At 40.0% G+C, this 18,993-nt stretch overlaps 1 protein-coding gene across 1 annotated transcript in view; it reads right to left on the reverse strand.

Moving 5' to 3' along the window:
• The window catches only part of PCCB (propionyl-CoA carboxylase subunit beta), a 106,911-nt gene that overhangs the window by 49,949 nt on the left and 37,969 nt on the right, over window positions 1–18,993 (reverse strand). The window contains exons 7-9 of the mRNA XM_044252308.1: window positions 11,330–11,438; window positions 7,752–7,872; window positions 5,666–5,747 (exon numbers count right to left, since the gene is read on the reverse strand). Coding sequence (XP_044108243.1) covers window positions 5,666–5,747; window positions 7,752–7,872; window positions 11,330–11,438 — 312 coding nt within the window. The remainder of the gene's footprint in view (window positions 1–5,665; window positions 5,748–7,751; window positions 7,873–11,329; window positions 11,439–18,993) is intronic.

The following is an 18,993-nucleotide window of genomic DNA, read 5'->3' on the forward strand; positions in this document are numbered from 1 at the left end:
ACAAACCAAAACAATAACAAAGTAGGTTCTGAGGGCACATACCTCAACATAATAAAGGCCTTACATGAAAAACCCACAGTGAACATCATACTCAATGGGCAAACACTGAGCTTTTTCCCTAAGGTCAGGCAAATAGGGATGTCCATTCTCACCACTTTTATTCAACATAATACTGGAAGTGTTAGCTGTAGCAATCAAACAACAAAAAGAAATAAAAGGTACCTAAATTGGTAAGGAAGATGTAAACTCTCACTATTTGCAGATGGCAAGATACTATATAGGAGTATCCTAAAGGCTCTATTGAAAAACTACTAGAATTGATAACTGATTTCAGTAAAGTCACAGGATTCAAAATCCATGACAGAAATCTGATGCATTTCTATACACTAATAATGAAGCAGCAGAAAGTGAAATTAAGAGAACAATCCTATTTACCACTACACCAAAACCAATGAAAGACCTAGGAATAAACAACCAAAGAGGTAAAAGACCTACGATGAAAGCTATAAACCACTGATGAAAGAAATTCAAGACGACCCAAAGAAAGGAAAGACCTTCCACGTTTATGGACTGGAAGAACAAATACTGATAAATGTCTATTAAGGAGGGGTACCTGGGTGGCTCAGTGGGTTAAGCCTCTGCCTTCGGCTCAGGTCATGATCTCAGGGTCCTGGGATCGAGCCCCACATTGGGCTCTCTGCTTGGCGGGGAGCCTGCTTTCTCCTCTCTGCGCCTGCCTCTCTGCCTACTTGTGATCTCTCTCTCTCTCTGTCAAATAAATAAATAAAATCTTTGAAAAAAAATGTCTATTAAGGAGGGCATGTGATGTAATGAGCACTGGGTATTCTGTAAGACTGCTGAATCACTGAATTCCACCTCTGAAACTAATAATACACTGTATGTTAATTAACTGAATTTAAATTTAAAAAATTTTAATGTCTATACTGCCCAAAGCAATCTACAGATTTAATGCAATCCCTATCAAAATACCAATAGCATTTTACACAGAGCTAGAACAAATAATCCTAAAATTTGTATGGAACCAAAGAAGACCCCCAAATATCCAAAGCAATCTTAAAACTGGAGAGATCACAATTCCAGACCAAGTTACATTACAAAGCTGTCATAATGCCACCAGTAGTATGGTACTGGCATAAAAATAAACACATAGATCAATGGAACAGAATAGAAAGCCCAGAAATAAACCCACAATATGGTCAATTAATCTTCAATAAAGGAGGAATAAATACGGAATGGTGAAAAAGACAGTCCCTTCAACAAATGGCATTGGGAAAAGTGGACAACTACATGCAAAGCAATGACTACTTTCTTGGGGCACCTAGGTGGCTCAGACAATTAAGAATCCAACTCCAAATTTCAGCTTAGGTCTTGATTTCAGGGTCGTGAGTTCAAGCCCCACATTGTGCTCCATGCTGGTTGTGGAGCACATTTTTAAAAATAAATAAATAAATAAAAATAAAAGAATGACTACTTTCTTTCACCATACACAAAAATAAACTCAAAATGGATTAAAGACCTAAATGTGAAAATGGCAACCTTAGAAATCCTAGAAGAGCACAGGCAATAATGTCTCTGACATTGCCCTTAGCCACATTTTTCTAGGTAGGTCTCCTGAAGCAAGAGAAACAAAAGCAAAAATAAACTACTGGGACGTTCATAAAAATACAAAGCTTCTGGGGGCGCCTGGGTGGCTCAGTGGGTTAAGCCGCTGCCTTCGGCTCAGGTCATGATCGCAGGGTCCTGGGATCGAGCCCCGCATCAGGCTCTGCTTCCCTCTCTCTCTCTCTGCCTGCCTCTCTGCCTGCTTGTGATCTCTCTGTGTCAAATAAATAAAATCTTTAAAAAAAAAAAATACAAAGCTTCTGCACAGCAAGGAAACGACCAACAAAACTAAAGGCAACCTACAGAATGGAAGAATGCATTTGCAAATGACACATATGATCCATATGATCAAGGGTAAGTATCCAAAAGATATAAAGAACTTAGACAACTCAATCCCCCCAAAACACATAATCCAATCAAATATGGGCAGAAGACATGAACAGACATTTCACCAAGAAGGCATCCAGATGGCAAACAGACACATGAAAAGATACCCAACATCAATCATCAGAGAAATGCAAATCAAAACTACAATGAGATATTACCTCACACCTGTCAAAAGAACTAAAATCAACAACACAACACAACAAACAACAAGTTTTGGTGAGTATGTGGGGAAAAAGGAATCCCCCTGCACTACTCATGGGAATGCAAACTGGTGCAGCCACTGTGGAAAATGGTATGGAGGTTCCTCAAAAATTTAAAAATAAAATACCCTACAATCCAGTAATCACACTATTGGGTATTTACCCCCAAAATACAAAAATACTAATTCAAAATGCTGTTTATAGCAGCATTATTTACAATAGCCAAGATATGGAAGCAGCCCAAGTGTTCATCAGTTGATGAATGGAATCCTATCATTTGTAACACCATGGATGGAGCTAGAGAGTATTATGCTAAGTCAAATAAGTCAGTCAGAGAAAGACAAATACATAATTTCACTCATATGTGGAATTTAAGAAACAAAACAAATGAGCAAAGGGAAAATGAGAGAGAGAGAAGCCAAGAAAAAGACTGTTAACTGTGGAGCCCAAACTGATGGCTACTAGAGGACAGGTGGGTGGGGAATGGGTGAAACAGGTAATGGGGATTAAGGAGTGTACTTGTCATGATGAGCATAAGGTGAGGTATGAAACTACTGAATGACTATATTGCATAACTGAAACTAATATAACACCGTATGTTAACTCTAGTGGAATTAAAATTTAAAACTTACTTTAAAAAGCTATATTCAGGGATGCCTGGATGGCTCAGTGGGTTAAAGCCTCTGCCTTCAGCTCAGGTCATTATCTCAGGGTCCTGGGATCGAGCCCTGCATCAGGCTCTCTGCTCAGCAGGGAGCCTGCTTCCCCCATTCTCTCTGCCTGCCTCTCTGTCTACTTGTGATCTCTGTCAAATAGATAAATAAAATCTTAAAAAAAAAAGCTATATTCAAGTAGTTAGTATACTATTACACTTTGAAAACTTCAAAAAATTAACAGTAAAAACTATTACAAATAGACAACTTAATAGGCAATAGGAAAGAAAACTGATGATAGCAGAATCAGTAACTTAAAATACACCAAAAAAAAAAAAAATGTTTAGAAGATAGAAAACACTCTCTTTACAGTAAAAAGGTAAGATGCTTAGGAATAAACTAAACAAAAAGTATGAAAAACCTATACAAGGAAATCTTTAGAAGAATCCTCAAGAGGAAAAGGTACACATTAACAAGTAAAAATGCAACCTATGTTTTTAGATTGTTTCAGATACATAAGGATGTCAATTATCCCAAGTTAGTACATGATTTTAAAAGGATCGCAATATAAACAACAGGATTCCCTATTTCTACCACCACCACCACTCACAAACAAAACAAACAGATTTTAGAGTTCATATGGAAAAGCAAACAAGCAGAGAAAAAAACAGGGTTACAGAAAGGAGGGGGTGGATAGATGGGGTAACCACCTGATGGGTATTAAGGAGGGCACGTATTGTGATGAGAACAGGGTATTATACACAACTAATAAATCACTAAACATTACAACAAAAACTTACAATGTATTATATGCTGGCTAACTGAAAAAAAAAAAAGAAGAAGAACTATCCCTATCAAATGTAAAAGCATCCATAAACTCTCAATAATGAAGGCATCATGGTAGCAGCTGAGTGTTGAAGAGAATGTGAAGCAACTAGAACCCTTAGATGCTGCGGGTGGGGGGTACTAATTGACATAATCCCGTGGAAACCGCTTTGGCAATATCTACTAAAGTAAACACATGAGCACCTTATGATGCGGTACTTTCACTCCAAGGTATGGATCCAACAGAAATGTGTAATTTACTTACCAAATCACACAACAGAGTGTTCATATCAGAACTGTCTGTAACAGTCCCGAACTAGAAACCACCAAAATGCCCACCAACAGTAGATCAACCATGGTCTGTTCATATAAGAAGCTGAAGAGACCAATGAGAACAATACAGACAAATCTCACAAACACAATGTTGAGTGAAAGAAGCAAGACACAGAACACCATAGGATTCCATTTATACAGTGGTTAAAAAACTTACAAACAAAAACTAATTTACACAGTCAAAAGTCACAATGGTGGTTTCTCTCAAAGGCTTGTGTGGAAAGTCTTCGCTTTCTCTATGTGATGCACTTTGTTTGGGATCCGTTTGATATACATTTTTTTGTTACGTAAGCAAAGTATTTTTTCATAATGGTTACCTCTGTAACTGTAACTATTTCATGCTTTATTCCCCTGGATTTAAGCAACTGGAGAAGTCATAAGCAGGTCTGTCATTCAAGAGAAAACCAGAGGCCAGATTCCAGTGAGGAGGAAAGAAAAGAAAAGAGGACTTTAAATGAAAAGGGACAGAAGAATTTGGACAGCAATTAAACTGGGTTAAGAGGGGTTAAGAGGGATTTGGACTAAGAGAGGTTTTGTTTTTTCTTTTTTAGCAGCCAAAAAAAAAAAAAAATCTATACACGCTTATATGTATTTATGGCTAGAGGGAGGAGTTAAAGGGAGAAGAAATCAAGAGATTTTGTCTAGTCAAGAAAGCAAGACATCAGATGGGGAAGGATGGAGTCTGAAGCCCAGGTGGAAGCATCTCATTCTGAGTCTGGGGAGACACGGAAGGACAGTGAGACGGAGAAATGGTCACTTACAGGGAGTAAGAACTTTATACTCTCAATTTTCTCCACGAATGAAATGCCCAAGTCATCTCACCAGAGTGGGAAGCAGAGAAGAAAGGGGTTAGATCCAGCCTTAGGAAGTAAAGAAGATGAAAACAGGTACTGAGGGGAGGTCAGACTAACTAGAGTAGGGCCCAGCCTAACTACAGTAGGGCTCTGGGGCTTTCCTCCAGCACCCACAGGTCCCACTGGCAGCTGGGGCTCTACAAAGCAAAAGGAAAATTAGGGGACCTGATGACAGAGACCCTATTTTACCTTCTTTGGACTAAAAACATTTTTTTTTTTTTTTAAGATTTTTTCTTTATTCTCTGCAGAGCAGAGAGCCCGATGAGGGGCTTGATCCCAGGACCCTGGGATCATGACCTGAGCTGAAGGCAGAGGCTTAACCCACTGAGCCACCCAGGCACCCCTAAAAACCTTTTTTGGACCTAAAACTACCCATGTCACGTGTACTTTTACTCTCCATCTCTCTGGAGAAACAAACGCCCACTGAGCGCAAAGTTCCAAACAAAGGTACCTAACAAAAAGTCTCCCTGGCCTCAACTCCAGACTTTGGGGACACAGACCCTTCTCTATGCACCTCCCAGTGCTGTCTAACAACCCCTGAAATCTACTGGCCCAGTTGGCTCCTCTTCCCTCCAGCCCTCTAGTCCAGGAAAGCCAGTATGATGGCTACCATCACTAGCTCTTCCTAGAACACACTACTGAGTGGCCCCTGTCCTGTGCCCACCCCACACTCTGCCCGGTTGTCCAGTGTCAAAGCCTGTGGGTTTCGTACTTCCTCCCTATGCCAAAGCACAGGGACCACAGATGTGGCTGAGCTAGCACAGACAAGACCGGCAAATGTGGCACTTACAGAATGTATGATGTCCACCATGTTGTAGGCTTTGGTCGATTCCAGGGGAACAATTGTGTCAAGCTCAGGAACCATACGGTCACTTTGGATAGAAAAAGAAGCAAATACAATCAGCACAGGAAGGGCCAGTAGCTGGAGAATGGGAGAGACTCCACAGAGTGGGGGTGGGGGGATGAGTGGCTTCTGTCCCTGCTGGGCTTGCAAAGTATCCTGAAAGATGCATTCCTTTCTTACCACCATGTCAAACTGAGCCTGAGTTTGACAGTAACCCAAAAGATTTTTGTTTTGATTTATAGGGGGGAAAAAAGCTTATTCTCCTGAATGTAGTTCCATCAATTATCCTCTCTCAGTACCTCCCACAGTGTGGGGGGCACTATAGGACACTGCAGTCAAGACCACACTGTTCTGGCAAGTCCTGCTCTCACTTCCTGAGACGTTAAAAATAAAAGAATAAGGACTTGGAAATGCAAAGCTAAGAGTTCTGCTATTGAACACTGTGGATTCACATCCCGTTAGAAAAGAAACCTGCTGGAGCTTCTGTAAAAAAGAAAATGGCAGGCCCTCTCATGGGTGGAATCACTGAGGACTAACCAGTCACTTAGGCTCAGAGCTTTCTGTTTCCTTACGCATGTATGTGGCTGACCAGGGAGCCGGCCAGGGTCCACTCCCCCGCCACAGGAGGACTCTGCAGCAACATGCCCCTCTCCCGCATGCTCTCATCCCCTCTTGGCCCATGTGGGTAGGCAGGGGTTGTTCTGGCCCTGAAGTGTACACACCTTGCCTGAGGACTGGTAAAGCCACATGCCCCATCAAGCCCAACTTCCCAGAGAACTCTACACTAGGGAACCGGGCATAGCTCTACTGGATCAAGTCTTCCCTTACTTTTCATTTGCTACTTATACATATAGTTACTCTGGGATCAAACTGGAAGGAGATATGGCTGGGCCTAATCAGGATATTTAGTCATTCCTAGGCCCCTGGGCCCTAATACATTCAAATGATGTCCTAAACTTTTCAGGAACCCCAAATAGTATAGCTTCTCAGAAAAGGAGGCTGTGCCCATCACTCCGGGCCTGTGACCACCCTCCCTTTCATGACTACACATAATACACCACTGGTTAGGTCCTCTGAGGAGTGGGGATGAGGCAGGTGGGAGCCCAGGTCCATCCCACAGAGCACTGTCCAAAAATGGCTTCTTCCTGTGAGACAGAATTCTAAATCTCTTCTGTAAAACAAAGTCCAGGCGAAATGAGTTTGAAATAGTTTGAGTCTGAAGTTTGCACCTCAGAGTAGAAACAAAATGGAGATGAAAGCAGCCAGAGATCTGGAGCAATAGTTCCCCAGCTGAACCCCTGGCTTTCAAAGTGGTGTGCCTATATTAGGCAGCAGCCCCAATACCAAGAAGGAGAGAAAGTCTTCACTGGATGGCCAGCAAGTCACCCTCCCCTGGACTGTCACAGGCAGGTGTATGTGTGGCCACGTTTCCCAAAAGGCATGCTGTCTGCACCATTTCGCGTTTCGCGTCAAAACAAGCAATACTTCCGGGACGCCTGGGTGGCTCAGTTGGTTAAGCAGCTGCCTTCGGCTCAGGTCATGATCCCAGCGTCCTGGGATCAAGTCCCACATCAGGCTCCTTGCTCGGCAGGGAATCTGCTTCTCCCTCTGCCTCTGCCTGCCATTCTGTCTGCCTGTGCTCGCTCTCTCTCCCTCTCTCTCTGACAAATAAATAAATTAAAAAAAAAAAAAAAAACAAGCAATACTTCCATTTCTAATTCTGGACAAATCGAGACTCAAAGAAGTCATTTGGGGGTGGGGCATTTTTTACTCCCAAGCTATTTATCAGCTATTACAAGGAGAAAAAATGGGGAATACAAAGAAAATCTTCCTTTGTTCCTGTATTCAGACATGCTACCACCATGCCAACACCTGGGTATCTTGCTGGCTCCATGCCACAATCTACTCCAAGCTGCCCAGTAGGGCAGCCACTGGCTCTTCCTGTGCCCTCCAGGTCCTGCCAGGGCAGAGGAACCAGAAAAGGGCTAGCCAGCCTGCAAAATGCGAGTCAGTGCTATCGCTGGCAACTCACCTGGGATCATGGCATTCGCAGATGGGAGCCGGGTCCTGATTGCTGAGGGGCAGGTAGTTGAAGAACTCCCGGAGATTACACAAGGCATCAATATCATTTTCAAAAGCTCTGTGGGCAACACCTGAGAAAACAGAGAGGCTTTAATGGGCCTGGCCACCTGCCAGCCCAAAGATGCTATTTCATGTCCACCTGTCCCTCCAAGGGCATGTCTGCAGAAGACTGTGCTAACAGCTCTGTGAGGATGGGACACCACACACCTTCAGGCTGACCTGCAGTTTGCACAGCCTGTCCCCTCTGCTCTGCACCCATACCTTGGCAGGGTCACACCTTTCTTTATTCCCTAGCCCTCATGTGTCATTCTCATCCCGTGCAGGCGTTTTCTTCACACCCTCCCCTACAACACCTGTCTGTCCACTTCCCTATTTTCTGAATGACAACTCCCCAAGAATATCAGTTCTAACAGGGGAGAGCCCAGGCCCATCTTGGCCACTAAAGTCCCACGTCCAGAATTACACCTATTTATAGATCACTTAGCTTTCAATAAAGCTGGAAACAAAAAAAAAAAAAAAAGAAAAGAAAAGAATAATGGCTGGCACATAATTTCATGGTATTCAGGAATGGTGGAGGTGAAGGAGGGGAACCTCCTGGCCCTAGTGATGAACAAAGCCATCAGTCCTCAAGAACACTCTGGGGACACCTGGATGGCTCAGTGGTTTAAGCCTCTGCCTTTGGCTCAGGTCATGATCTCAGGGAACTGGGATCGAGCCCCGCATCGGGCTCTCTGCTCAGCGGGGAGCCTTCTTCCCCCACCTCCTCTGCCTGCCTCTCTGCCTGCTTGTGATCTCTGTCAAATAAATAAATAAAATCTTAAAAAAAAAGAATACTCTGAAATCACAGAACTGCCAAACACCACCACAGACGTGACGGAGAAAATAGGACCAGAAACTCTCTCCCAGATTCCCTTTCCACCTTTTCCCCTACCACCTCTTTTCCACTCAGAAGCCAAACTGAGCTTTTTAAGCCAGATTTATATCATGTCTCCAACTACCCTCCTTGCTGTTCAGTGAACATGCCAGCCACCCTCCCTCCTCATGGCCTTTGTATCAGCTACTCCCTTTGCCTGCAATGTTTCTCCCCTAGATGTTCATGCCGTTAACCTCAGATCTGCTCACCTGCTACCCTCACAGTGAGGCCTGCTCTTATCCTATTTCAAACCACAATAATCCCTGTTCTACCTTTTTAATAACACGGTTTACCTTCTAACACACTACACAATGTCCTTATTTATCAGGTCGTTTATGGTCTATCTCCTGTGCTAGAACATAAGCCACATGGAGGCAGGGGTCTTTTCCTTTCACAAAGCTATTCCTAACACATAGAATAATGCTTGACACGCAGACACACAATGAACATCTGCTGAATAAATTGTTTCATGCTCAATACAGAATTCTTTTATTCAAGAAATACTTATAAAATGGTGCAGCCACTTTGAAGGAGAGCGTAGCAGTTCCTCAAAAAGTGAGAGTTACCAATTGACCCGGAAATTCTACTCTTAGGTATATACCCAAAGGAAACAAAAGCCTGTCACACAAAACTTGTAAATGAATGTTTACAGCAGCATATTCATGACAGCCAAAAAGCAGAAACAATCCATGTGTTCAACCGATCAATGAATACCTAAAATGCGGTACAGTCATACATGGAAACACTATCTATGCTGCAACATGGATTAACCTTAAAAATGGCATGCTAAGGACAAGAAACCACTCATAAAAGACCGTATCTTGCAGGACTCCATTTATTTCCATTCCACATATATTCTAGACAAATCCACAGAAACAGAAGGTAGATCAGTGACTGCCTAGAGGTAGATTGTTTAGAGGAAACAGGGAGCAAATGCTAATGGATGCAAGGCTTTCTGAGGATGAGGAAAAGGCTCTAAAATTGTGGTGATAACTGAAAAACAATGAATACATAAAATCACTGACTTGTATACTTGGAGTATGTCACATGTATATTATGCAAACTATATTTCAATAAAGCTGTTTTTAAAAACAAGGGAATGTATGTATAAAGTATCATTTAGGTCTTACTCTGGAGATACAGCTAAATACATCAGCTGTCACCAATATTCAACTTTACTTTAGATCCCAGTAAAAAGAAAAACTGCTACCAAACCCTGAGATAAAGGTGTGAGGACCAGCTGTGGGGGAGTCAGCAATGAGAAGAGTTCTCATTCTAGCTGTATGCTGGAGACGGAGCTGAGCAGAGCTGAGGGCAAGGAATGAGTCAAAGCTCATGCCAACCTGAGATGGAAAAGGAACAAGTTTGTGGGTAGGATCAAGAGCTCGGACTTTCAAAAAAAAAAAAATTCAGGGCACCTGGATGGCTCAGTCATTTAAACATCAACTCTTGATTTTGGCTCAGGCTGTGACCTCAGGGTCTTAAGATCAAGCTCCATGTCAGGCTCCACTCTGTACATGGAGTCTGCTTAAGACTCCTCCCTTCCTCTCCCTCTGCCCCTCCCACCATCTCTTTGAAAAAAAAAAATACACACACACACACACACAAATATATTTCATCAAATGGAAGACTTCATACATGTAATAGAGGTGTGAAGAAATGCCAACAACTAAGTGATGACCCAATGTCTTAATGACTGAAGTGTGCACTTCATTTGTACACTGAAGTGTGCAAATCGGTCACACCAGCTTCTCATTGCTTTGAAATCTTTCCAAGAGGCAATTTCTCCTGACTTTAGTTACACTGCTTATTTTGTTGCAGACAATCCTTTCATAACCTGATGTCTTTTTCCAAAAATATATGGAATTCCCATCATTCCTCCAACAACAAAGTCTTCATTAATGCCAGATTCATGCCCTACTACTAATACTATGCCACTCTGTATAACAATAACCTTTGTTTCAGTCCGAAGTACAGAATAATCTTTGTACATTTTGAACTCTGCATGTGTGGCATATATCCTCGAAAAGATGAGGAGCTATGACCAAGTTTATGAAAATATGGGCCATGCCCATCACATTATGATCATACCTGGCCAATGGCAATTGGTGATACTGCCATCTAAGACATACCTCAACTTTGGATTCAAAGAAAGTCATAAGACAGCATTTTTAAAGGTTCAACAGAGTGTGTGTGTGTGTGTGTGTATATATATACATACATATATATATGTATATGTATACATGTATATGTAACACTATATAGGTATATATACACACACACACATATATGTATGTGTGTGTGTATATATATATATGTATGTGTATATATGTATGTGTATATATATATATATAGTGTTGTACCTCTTGCAGCCACCTTTTCGGTTAGTTCTAAAATTTTAAAGACTATCAAAGCTTTAGTAGTAGCCTGCTTTTGTTTAACAAATCTGAGGTACTAAACCTATCTTTATTATTATATCTGTAAAATACACCATACCACACTTCTCTTGAAATTGGCCAATTAAATGACATTTATAAAAGACTGTCGCTATTCTCTTTGGCAGTATTCACTTCTCAGTGTTTAAAAACAGTAAGGTGAGCCTCGAGGACTCTAACCTGACATGGTGGTATGGGTCCTGGCACCACCAAGGTCCTCCTGAGTGACATCCTCGTTGGTGACAGACTTCACAACATCCGGGCCAGTGATGAACAGGTAGGAGGTGTCCTGAAATCAGAATTCCAGAAGGATCAATCTCAGAGCACCTTAAAATTGATATAGCCAAGACAAATGCAGAGAAGTTAGTGATATGGTGACAGAACCAGCTTGGGATGCTGCTCAAAGATACCTATCCAAACTAAAGCCCCAAGGTTTCCCTGCCTCACTGTCTACTAAGAAAATCTTCACTGTACAGTTCTATCACAGCAAAATTATTTGTAGCATGCCTAACATTGCAGGGTCATTTATCTGTAAACACCTTAACTGGTAGCCTTATCCGAGCTTGTTATGCACCAGGCATTTTTCTAAAGCACTTCATGGGACTGTGTAAGTAAGCCCCAGTACTATAAATGGGGAAACTGAGTCACTGTGACAGTATATATAGTTTACCTAAAATTAACCAGTCACCTTAAGTTAAGCCATTTGGAGACCAGGAAAATCAATGATTTTTTTAAGAGTGACAGGCATTTCATTTTTAGTTTTTAACTTAAAGGCATTTTGTAAAACATTAAAAAAGAATAGGAGATATGTAGAATATAAGTCTATTTCCAAATCCTTAATCTCCAGGCCTCCAATTTCCCTCCCCAAAGGCAACCACTGTCAGTTTCTCTCTTTGCAAGACATCCATACATATGTGAACATTAATATATATATATATATATATATATATATATATATCTGTCCTCTTATTTTCTTCCCAGCACAAAGTCCTACATACATTGTTCTAAAACTTCTTGAATACCATTCCGTATCAGGACAGTAGGATATTTATAATAATTTAACTGTACCTGCCGATGGCCATTTAGGTTATTTCCAGTATTTTGCTATAACAAGCATTTCTGCAGTCAGTATCTTACTACAGTCATCTCTGGCAGCTCACTGTTCATTTTCTTTATCCATTTTTCTATTGAATACTTATTTTTATGTACTAAGGAAATTAGTTATTAGACTGATATGGGTGTTTTATCAGTCTGTTTTATGGAACCTTGGCTTGGAACTCTGCTAGAAAGGTCTAGCTAGAAAGGTCATTCTTCCCCACTCCACACAGACTCATAAACAAATGTTCCTGGGGCACCTGGGTGGCTCAGTGCGTTAAAGCCTCTGCCTTTGGCTCAGATCATGATCCCATGGTGCTGGGATAGAGCCCCACATCGGGCTCTCTGCTCAGCAGGGAGCCTGCTTCCCTTCATCTCTCTCTCTCTCTCTCTGTGCCTCTCTGCCTACTTGTGATCTCTGTCTGTCAAATAAATAAAATCTTTAAAAAAAAAAAAACAACAAAATGTTCAGAACAGCATTATCTGTAACAGTCAAAAACTAGAAAATAATCCAATATCCATGAACAGGTGAAATCTCAAAATAATTATCCCAAATGAAAGAATCCAGCATCCACCCTTCCCACCACCCACCTATACTTTTTGTATGTGTTTTATACATAGAAAATGTCATTCTGAATGATTCTGTTTATATAACATCCTACAAAATGCAAGTCAGTTTATTGTGATAGGAAGCAGATGAATGGTTTGTTACCTGAAGACAGGGCTGAGAGGAAGGGAAAGATGGATTACGATGAGGAAACCTTTGTAGGGGCTGGCTATGTTCATTATCTTGATTGTGGTTGTGGCTTCACAGTTGTATTCATGTGTCAAAACTCAAACTGCACAACTCTCATATGTGCAGTTATCATAGAATTATATCTCAAAGTTGTTAAAAAAAAAAAACTGGAAATTGCAAAGAGCCAAGAATATCCCATACCCACTTGAAGAATAAGGAGGGATAACTTGCTATACCAGCTCTCAGTACTTGTCATACAACCTCTGTTATGAAGACAGTGTGGTGCTGGCACAGGGATAAGCGAACAGACCCCAGAAAAGCTCTGTGAAACATTCTCGATATACAGACACTTGATTAATGACACAAGTGGCATTCCACTATAGGAAAGGATGTGCTTTTCAATAAAAACCTCTCAGTCAACTAGGTAACTATACTGAAAAAAATGAAACTAGCCTCTCTTTCATATTATGTGTGAACTTCAATTCCAACTAGATTTAAACATAAACGTAAAAGGTAAAATAATAACGTTTTTAGAAAAATGATCTTCATGACTTTGGGGTAGAAAAACTGTGTCAACTGTGTCAAGAACTAAGACACATTATTCATAAAGTTTACATTTCACATTGGTTCTCCTATCAAAAGGGCATAGAAGCCAGCTTGAAGGGACTCCCATTGCCTAAGTGAGGACAATTTGAACATGAAAACAAATGCTAGAAATGGATTAGAAATGCCTAAGTAGAACAGGAAATCCAAGAACCCACAATAATAACAAGAGCATGAAATAAACAAGTGCCCAAGGAAGCAGGGCTCTTCCTTAGGGTAGGATGCCAACTGATATGAAGCAAATGGTAGAGTTGGTAAATGCCAATTTTGTAGAAATTGGTTTAGACAAATATCCTCAATAGATGCAAAATCAAGGAGAAAAAGTATAATGTCAAGTAGCATCCTTGGATGGTGTCTATCTCCCCATAAGTATTAATCAGTTACAAAAGGAAAAACAATAAATACACAGCAGAGAAACCAGACAACACCTTGAACAGTGATCAAATATCATGGATGAGGGGCAAAAGGACAGAACTTGTCTCTAGATGTGATCATCTGAGCAGGATACATCACGTACATAGTAGACACACTGGGATAACTACTCTGAATCTAATCATGAGGAAACATGAGATAAACACAACTGAGGAACAATCTCCTAATTTGTTTTGTAGCCTTTGAAAATGTCAGTATCATGACAAAGTCTGAAGAACTGCTGCAGATTAAAGGAAGATTAATAGGATATGGTAACTAAGTGCAGTATATGATTCCCAAATGGATCCTTTAATGGAAGAAAAAAAATACTTTAAAGGACATTATTGGGACAACTGACCAAACAGAATCTGAATGGTAGAAGAGATTCAAGTATTATATAGGATAGATTATACACTGAACACACATAAAACAAGTCTTAATAACTTTAAAAAATGACAAAAACAGCTTGTATGATTTCAATCACAATGAGATGAAACCAGGAATAGGAGAACTGGAAAATTCAAATATGTAGAAATTAAACATCACACTCCTAAAAAAAACAAAAACAAAAACCACTGTGATAAAGACAAAAGTCAAGTGAAACTGGAAAATTAACTTAAGACAAATGAAAGTAAAAACACAGCATATAAAAACTTATCTGATACAATAAAAGCAGAGCTAAGAGGGGAAGTTATAGCTGTAAACACACTACGAAAGAAGAAAGATCCCAAATAACCTAACTTTATACCTTAAGAAAAAAAAAAACCACCTGAACCTAAAGTTAGCAGAAAGAAGAAAATAAAGATCAGAGCAGAATATGAAAAAATAGAAAAGCAAGATATAACACACATGTACACACACACCCCTCAATGGAACCAAAAGTTCATTCTTCAAAAGGATTAGCAAAGCTGACGTATCTTTTGCTAGATGGATTAAGAAAGAGAGAGCCAAAGGACTAAAATAAATGAAAATAGGGACATTACTGCCAACTCTACAAAAATAAAAAGGATAAGAGTACTACAAACAATTCCACACCAAATTGGATAACCCAGATGAAATGAACAATTCTTTTTTTTTTTTTTGAAATGAACAATTCTTAAAATAACAACCTATAAGACTAATCAGTAACACAGGGCTTCACCAGTGCATTTTACCAAACATTTCAAGAAGAATTAAATATCAATTCCTCTCAAACTCTTCCAAAAAAATTAGAGGATGAAACACTTCCTAAGGCCCACCATTACCTTAATGCCAAAGCCAGACAATAGAAGAAAGCTACAGATCAATATCCCATATAAATATTGATGCAAAAATATTCATATTACTGGCAAACCTAACCCAACATTTTAAAAGAATTACACAGCAAGACCAAATGGAATTTTTACCTGACATTTAAGAACGGCCCACTGCAGAGATATCAATGTAAAAATACTTCAATAAACAAAGGGAAGAAAATTACATGATCATCTCAATAAATGCAGAAAAAGTATCTGACAAAATTCAACATCCTAGCATGATAAAAATACTCAGAAAACTAGAAATAGAAAACATAATAAAGGCAATTTATGAAAAACCCACAGCTAGTATCATACTCTGTGGTGAAAGACTGAAAGCTTTTCTTCTAAGTTCAGCTAAGAAGGCAAGGATCCTCATTTTCACCACTTCTAATCAACATAGTACTAAGAGTCCTAGCCAGAGCAATTAGGCAAGAAAAAAAAAAAGAAAGAAAAGACCTGCAAATCAGAAATGATGATGTAAAAAAAATCTGTCTGCAGATGACATGACTTTATATATAGAAAACCCTAAAGAACCACAGGGGCAAAAAAAAAAAAAATTAATCAAAGTTGCTGCATACAAAAAATTAGCTACATTTCAGACACCCTCTCGGTTGCCTGAATTGCTTAGACTCAAGGAGGGCTAGGTCTGGGTCCAGAGTCATTATTTCAAAGTAAGATGAAAAAGGAGGCAACAACCACTGCCATTTAATGCATAGCTGCGAGTGGAGATTTGGTTACATCTAAATTCAAAAGCAAACTGGAAATTACATTCAACCACTTTTTTTTTTTTTAAAGGCAGAAACAGGAGTCCAAGATGGTGGAGGAGTAGGAGACCTTAATTTCATCTGGTCCCAGAAATTCAGCTAGATGGCTATCATAGCATTCTGAACATCTGTGAACTCAACCAAAGTTCTAAGAAAAGAATTACTGCAACTCTACAAATAGGAAAGCAACTACTTTCTGCAAGGTGTGGAGAAGTGAATCTGAGGCAATATACAGGAAGATAGATGGCAAGTGGTAGAGCAGCAGAGCACAAAACTGGAACTTTTAGAAGTCTGCTCCGCTGAGGGACATTGCTCAGACAGCGGGGGGTGGGTAGAACCCCCACTGGGACAGTGTGGTCTCAGATCCTTGGGGTCACAGGAAGACCAGGGGTGCCTGAGTGAAGCAAGCTCCCAGGCACCAGAGTGGGGAAGCCAGCTGCAAACAGTGAGCCCAGAAGTGGGCTCTCAGCTTGAGGTTACCATAAACCATGAACCCCAGCACATATGGGTGACTAGTCTCTAAGCAGGGGCCCAACCAGCAGCAGAACAGATGACTCCCTCTTCCTCCCCTGGGAGGAGCAGCGTAGGAGCATTGCACAGGAATCTGCAGGGTTTGGAGACCCAAAGCAGGGTCATGTGCCAGAAACAGAAACACTCAGTCACAGGCCAGGTGAGCATGGAGTGTAGCTGGAGACTAGGGAAACAGGAGTGACTGACGGCTTTTCGCTGAGGACTCATTGAGGAGTGGGGCTCTGAGCTTTTGGCTCTGGGGCCAGAGATGGGGAAGCCACCATTTTCATTCTCATCCTCTAAGCTATACAGAAAGGCTTCAGGGAACAAAAGCCACATAAAGCAAATTTAAGAAACAAAACGGTGGATCATAGGGCAAGAGAGGAAAAAATAAAACAAGATGAAACTAGATAGGAAGACAAACGAGACTCCTAATCACAGGAAACAAACTGAGGGTTGCTGAAGGCAAGGGTGGTAGGGGGATGGGGTAACTAGGGGATGGACATTAAGGAGGGCACATGATATAAGGAACACTGGGTGTTACGTAAGACTGATGAACCACAGACCTGTACTCTGAAACCAATAATACATTATATGTTAATTAACTGAACTTAAATTTTTAAAAATATCAAAAAAACACTTTTAAACCACCTCTTTTTTTTTTTTTTTTTTTTTAAAGGCACTGAATAGACTTAAGTATTCTGTCACTGTTGGCTAGCAGTTTTCTTAGATCTAATTTGGGCCACTAATTCGGCTCACCAAATCATGCTGTATCTTGACATGGCAGGGGCCATGGCAGGCGCCAAGGCGGGTGCCCCAAAATGGGCCACTTTGACATGAAGATTATTTTAAGATAAAAAGCAATCAATATCCAGCAGATTCAGGAAAAGCTCTTTACCTTCCCTACAATTGCCTGAAAAGAATTTAGATAGAGGACCTGCTTCAGAAAGATAGCTATCCCAATGGATAACTACATTATACCACGAACTAGGTATGGTAGACAGGGAGAAACCTAAAAAGGCCTATCCGCTCAAAGTCTTCAATGTCCCATTGTTTCTGAGTGGCCCAGCAAACATTTGTTTACCAAACATTTACTCTTTTTCATCTTCCTGCTCCTTAGCTCAGGACTACAAATATACCTCATTCTGCCTGACTATTTTTAGAATTTCCATGTCTGTGTAAATTCTCTGGAGGTCCGAAATTAAATTTTATTTTCTCCTGCTTTAAAAAAAATTAGCTGCATTTTTATAGAGCAACAAACAGTATGGAAAGGAAATTACAAAAATAATTTCATTTATAATAGCTTCTAAAAGAATAAAGTACTTAGGAATGACTTAACTAAAAAGGCACAAGATTTGTACACTAAAAATTATAAAACATCACTGAAAGAAATTTTAAAATTCACAAATAAATAGAAAGACATCTCCTATTCATGGGATGAAAGACTCAATACTGTAAGATGTCAACACTACCAAAAACAATATACAGATTCAATGCCATCCCTATCAAAACCACAATGACTTTTTCTTACAGAAGGAGAAAAGCCCATCCTAAAATTGATGAGGAATCTCAGACTACTCTGTATAATCAAAACAGTCTTAAAGAAGAACAAAGTTGGAGGTCTCACACTTTCTTGACTTCAAAACCTACTACAAAGCTACAGGAATCCAAACAGTGTGGTACTGGCATGAAGGCATATAGACCAGTCAAAAAACAGAAAGCCCAGAAATGAGCCCTCATACAGATGCTCAAATGGTTTGGCAATGATACCTATACCATCCAGTGGAGAAAGGACAATCTTTTCAATGAATGGTGATGGAAAAATGGCATATTCACATGCAAAAGAATAAAGTTGGACTTTATGTTTTACCATATATAAAAATTAACTAAAAGGGATCAAAGGCCTACAAATTAGAGCTAAAAGCATAACACTTAGGAAATGGGCAAAGTCTCATGACACTGGGAAATGGGCAAAGTCTCATGACACTAGATCTGGCAACACTTCTTTGATACAGACAAAAATTCAGGGGCAACATAAGATAATAAACTGGACTTAATCAAAATTACAATCTTGTGCAAAGGACACTACCAACAGAATGAGAAGGCAGCCCACAGAATGGGAGAAAATATCTGCAAATCACGTATCTGATAAGTAACTAATATCCAGAATACTTACTTTAAGTATTTATACACTTATTTTAAGTATTGTAACTCGACAATAAAAAGTAATTCAAAAATTAACAGGGGCCTAAGCAACATTTTTCTAGATATATCTCCTCAGGCAAAAGAAACAAAAGCAAAAATAAACTATTGAGACTACATCAAAACAAAAAAAGGTTTTGCAAAGCAAAGGAAATGATAAAACAAAAAGGCAACATACTAAATGGGAGAAAATATTTACAAATGATGCATCTGATAAGGAGTTAACATCCAACACCAACAAAACTC

Source organism: Neovison vison, chromosome 6 (genome assembly GCF_020171115.1).
Source record: "Neovison vison isolate M4711 chromosome 6, ASM_NN_V1, whole genome shotgun sequence".
Classification (NCBI taxonomy): domain Eukaryota; kingdom Metazoa; phylum Chordata; class Mammalia; order Carnivora; family Mustelidae; genus Neogale; species Neogale vison.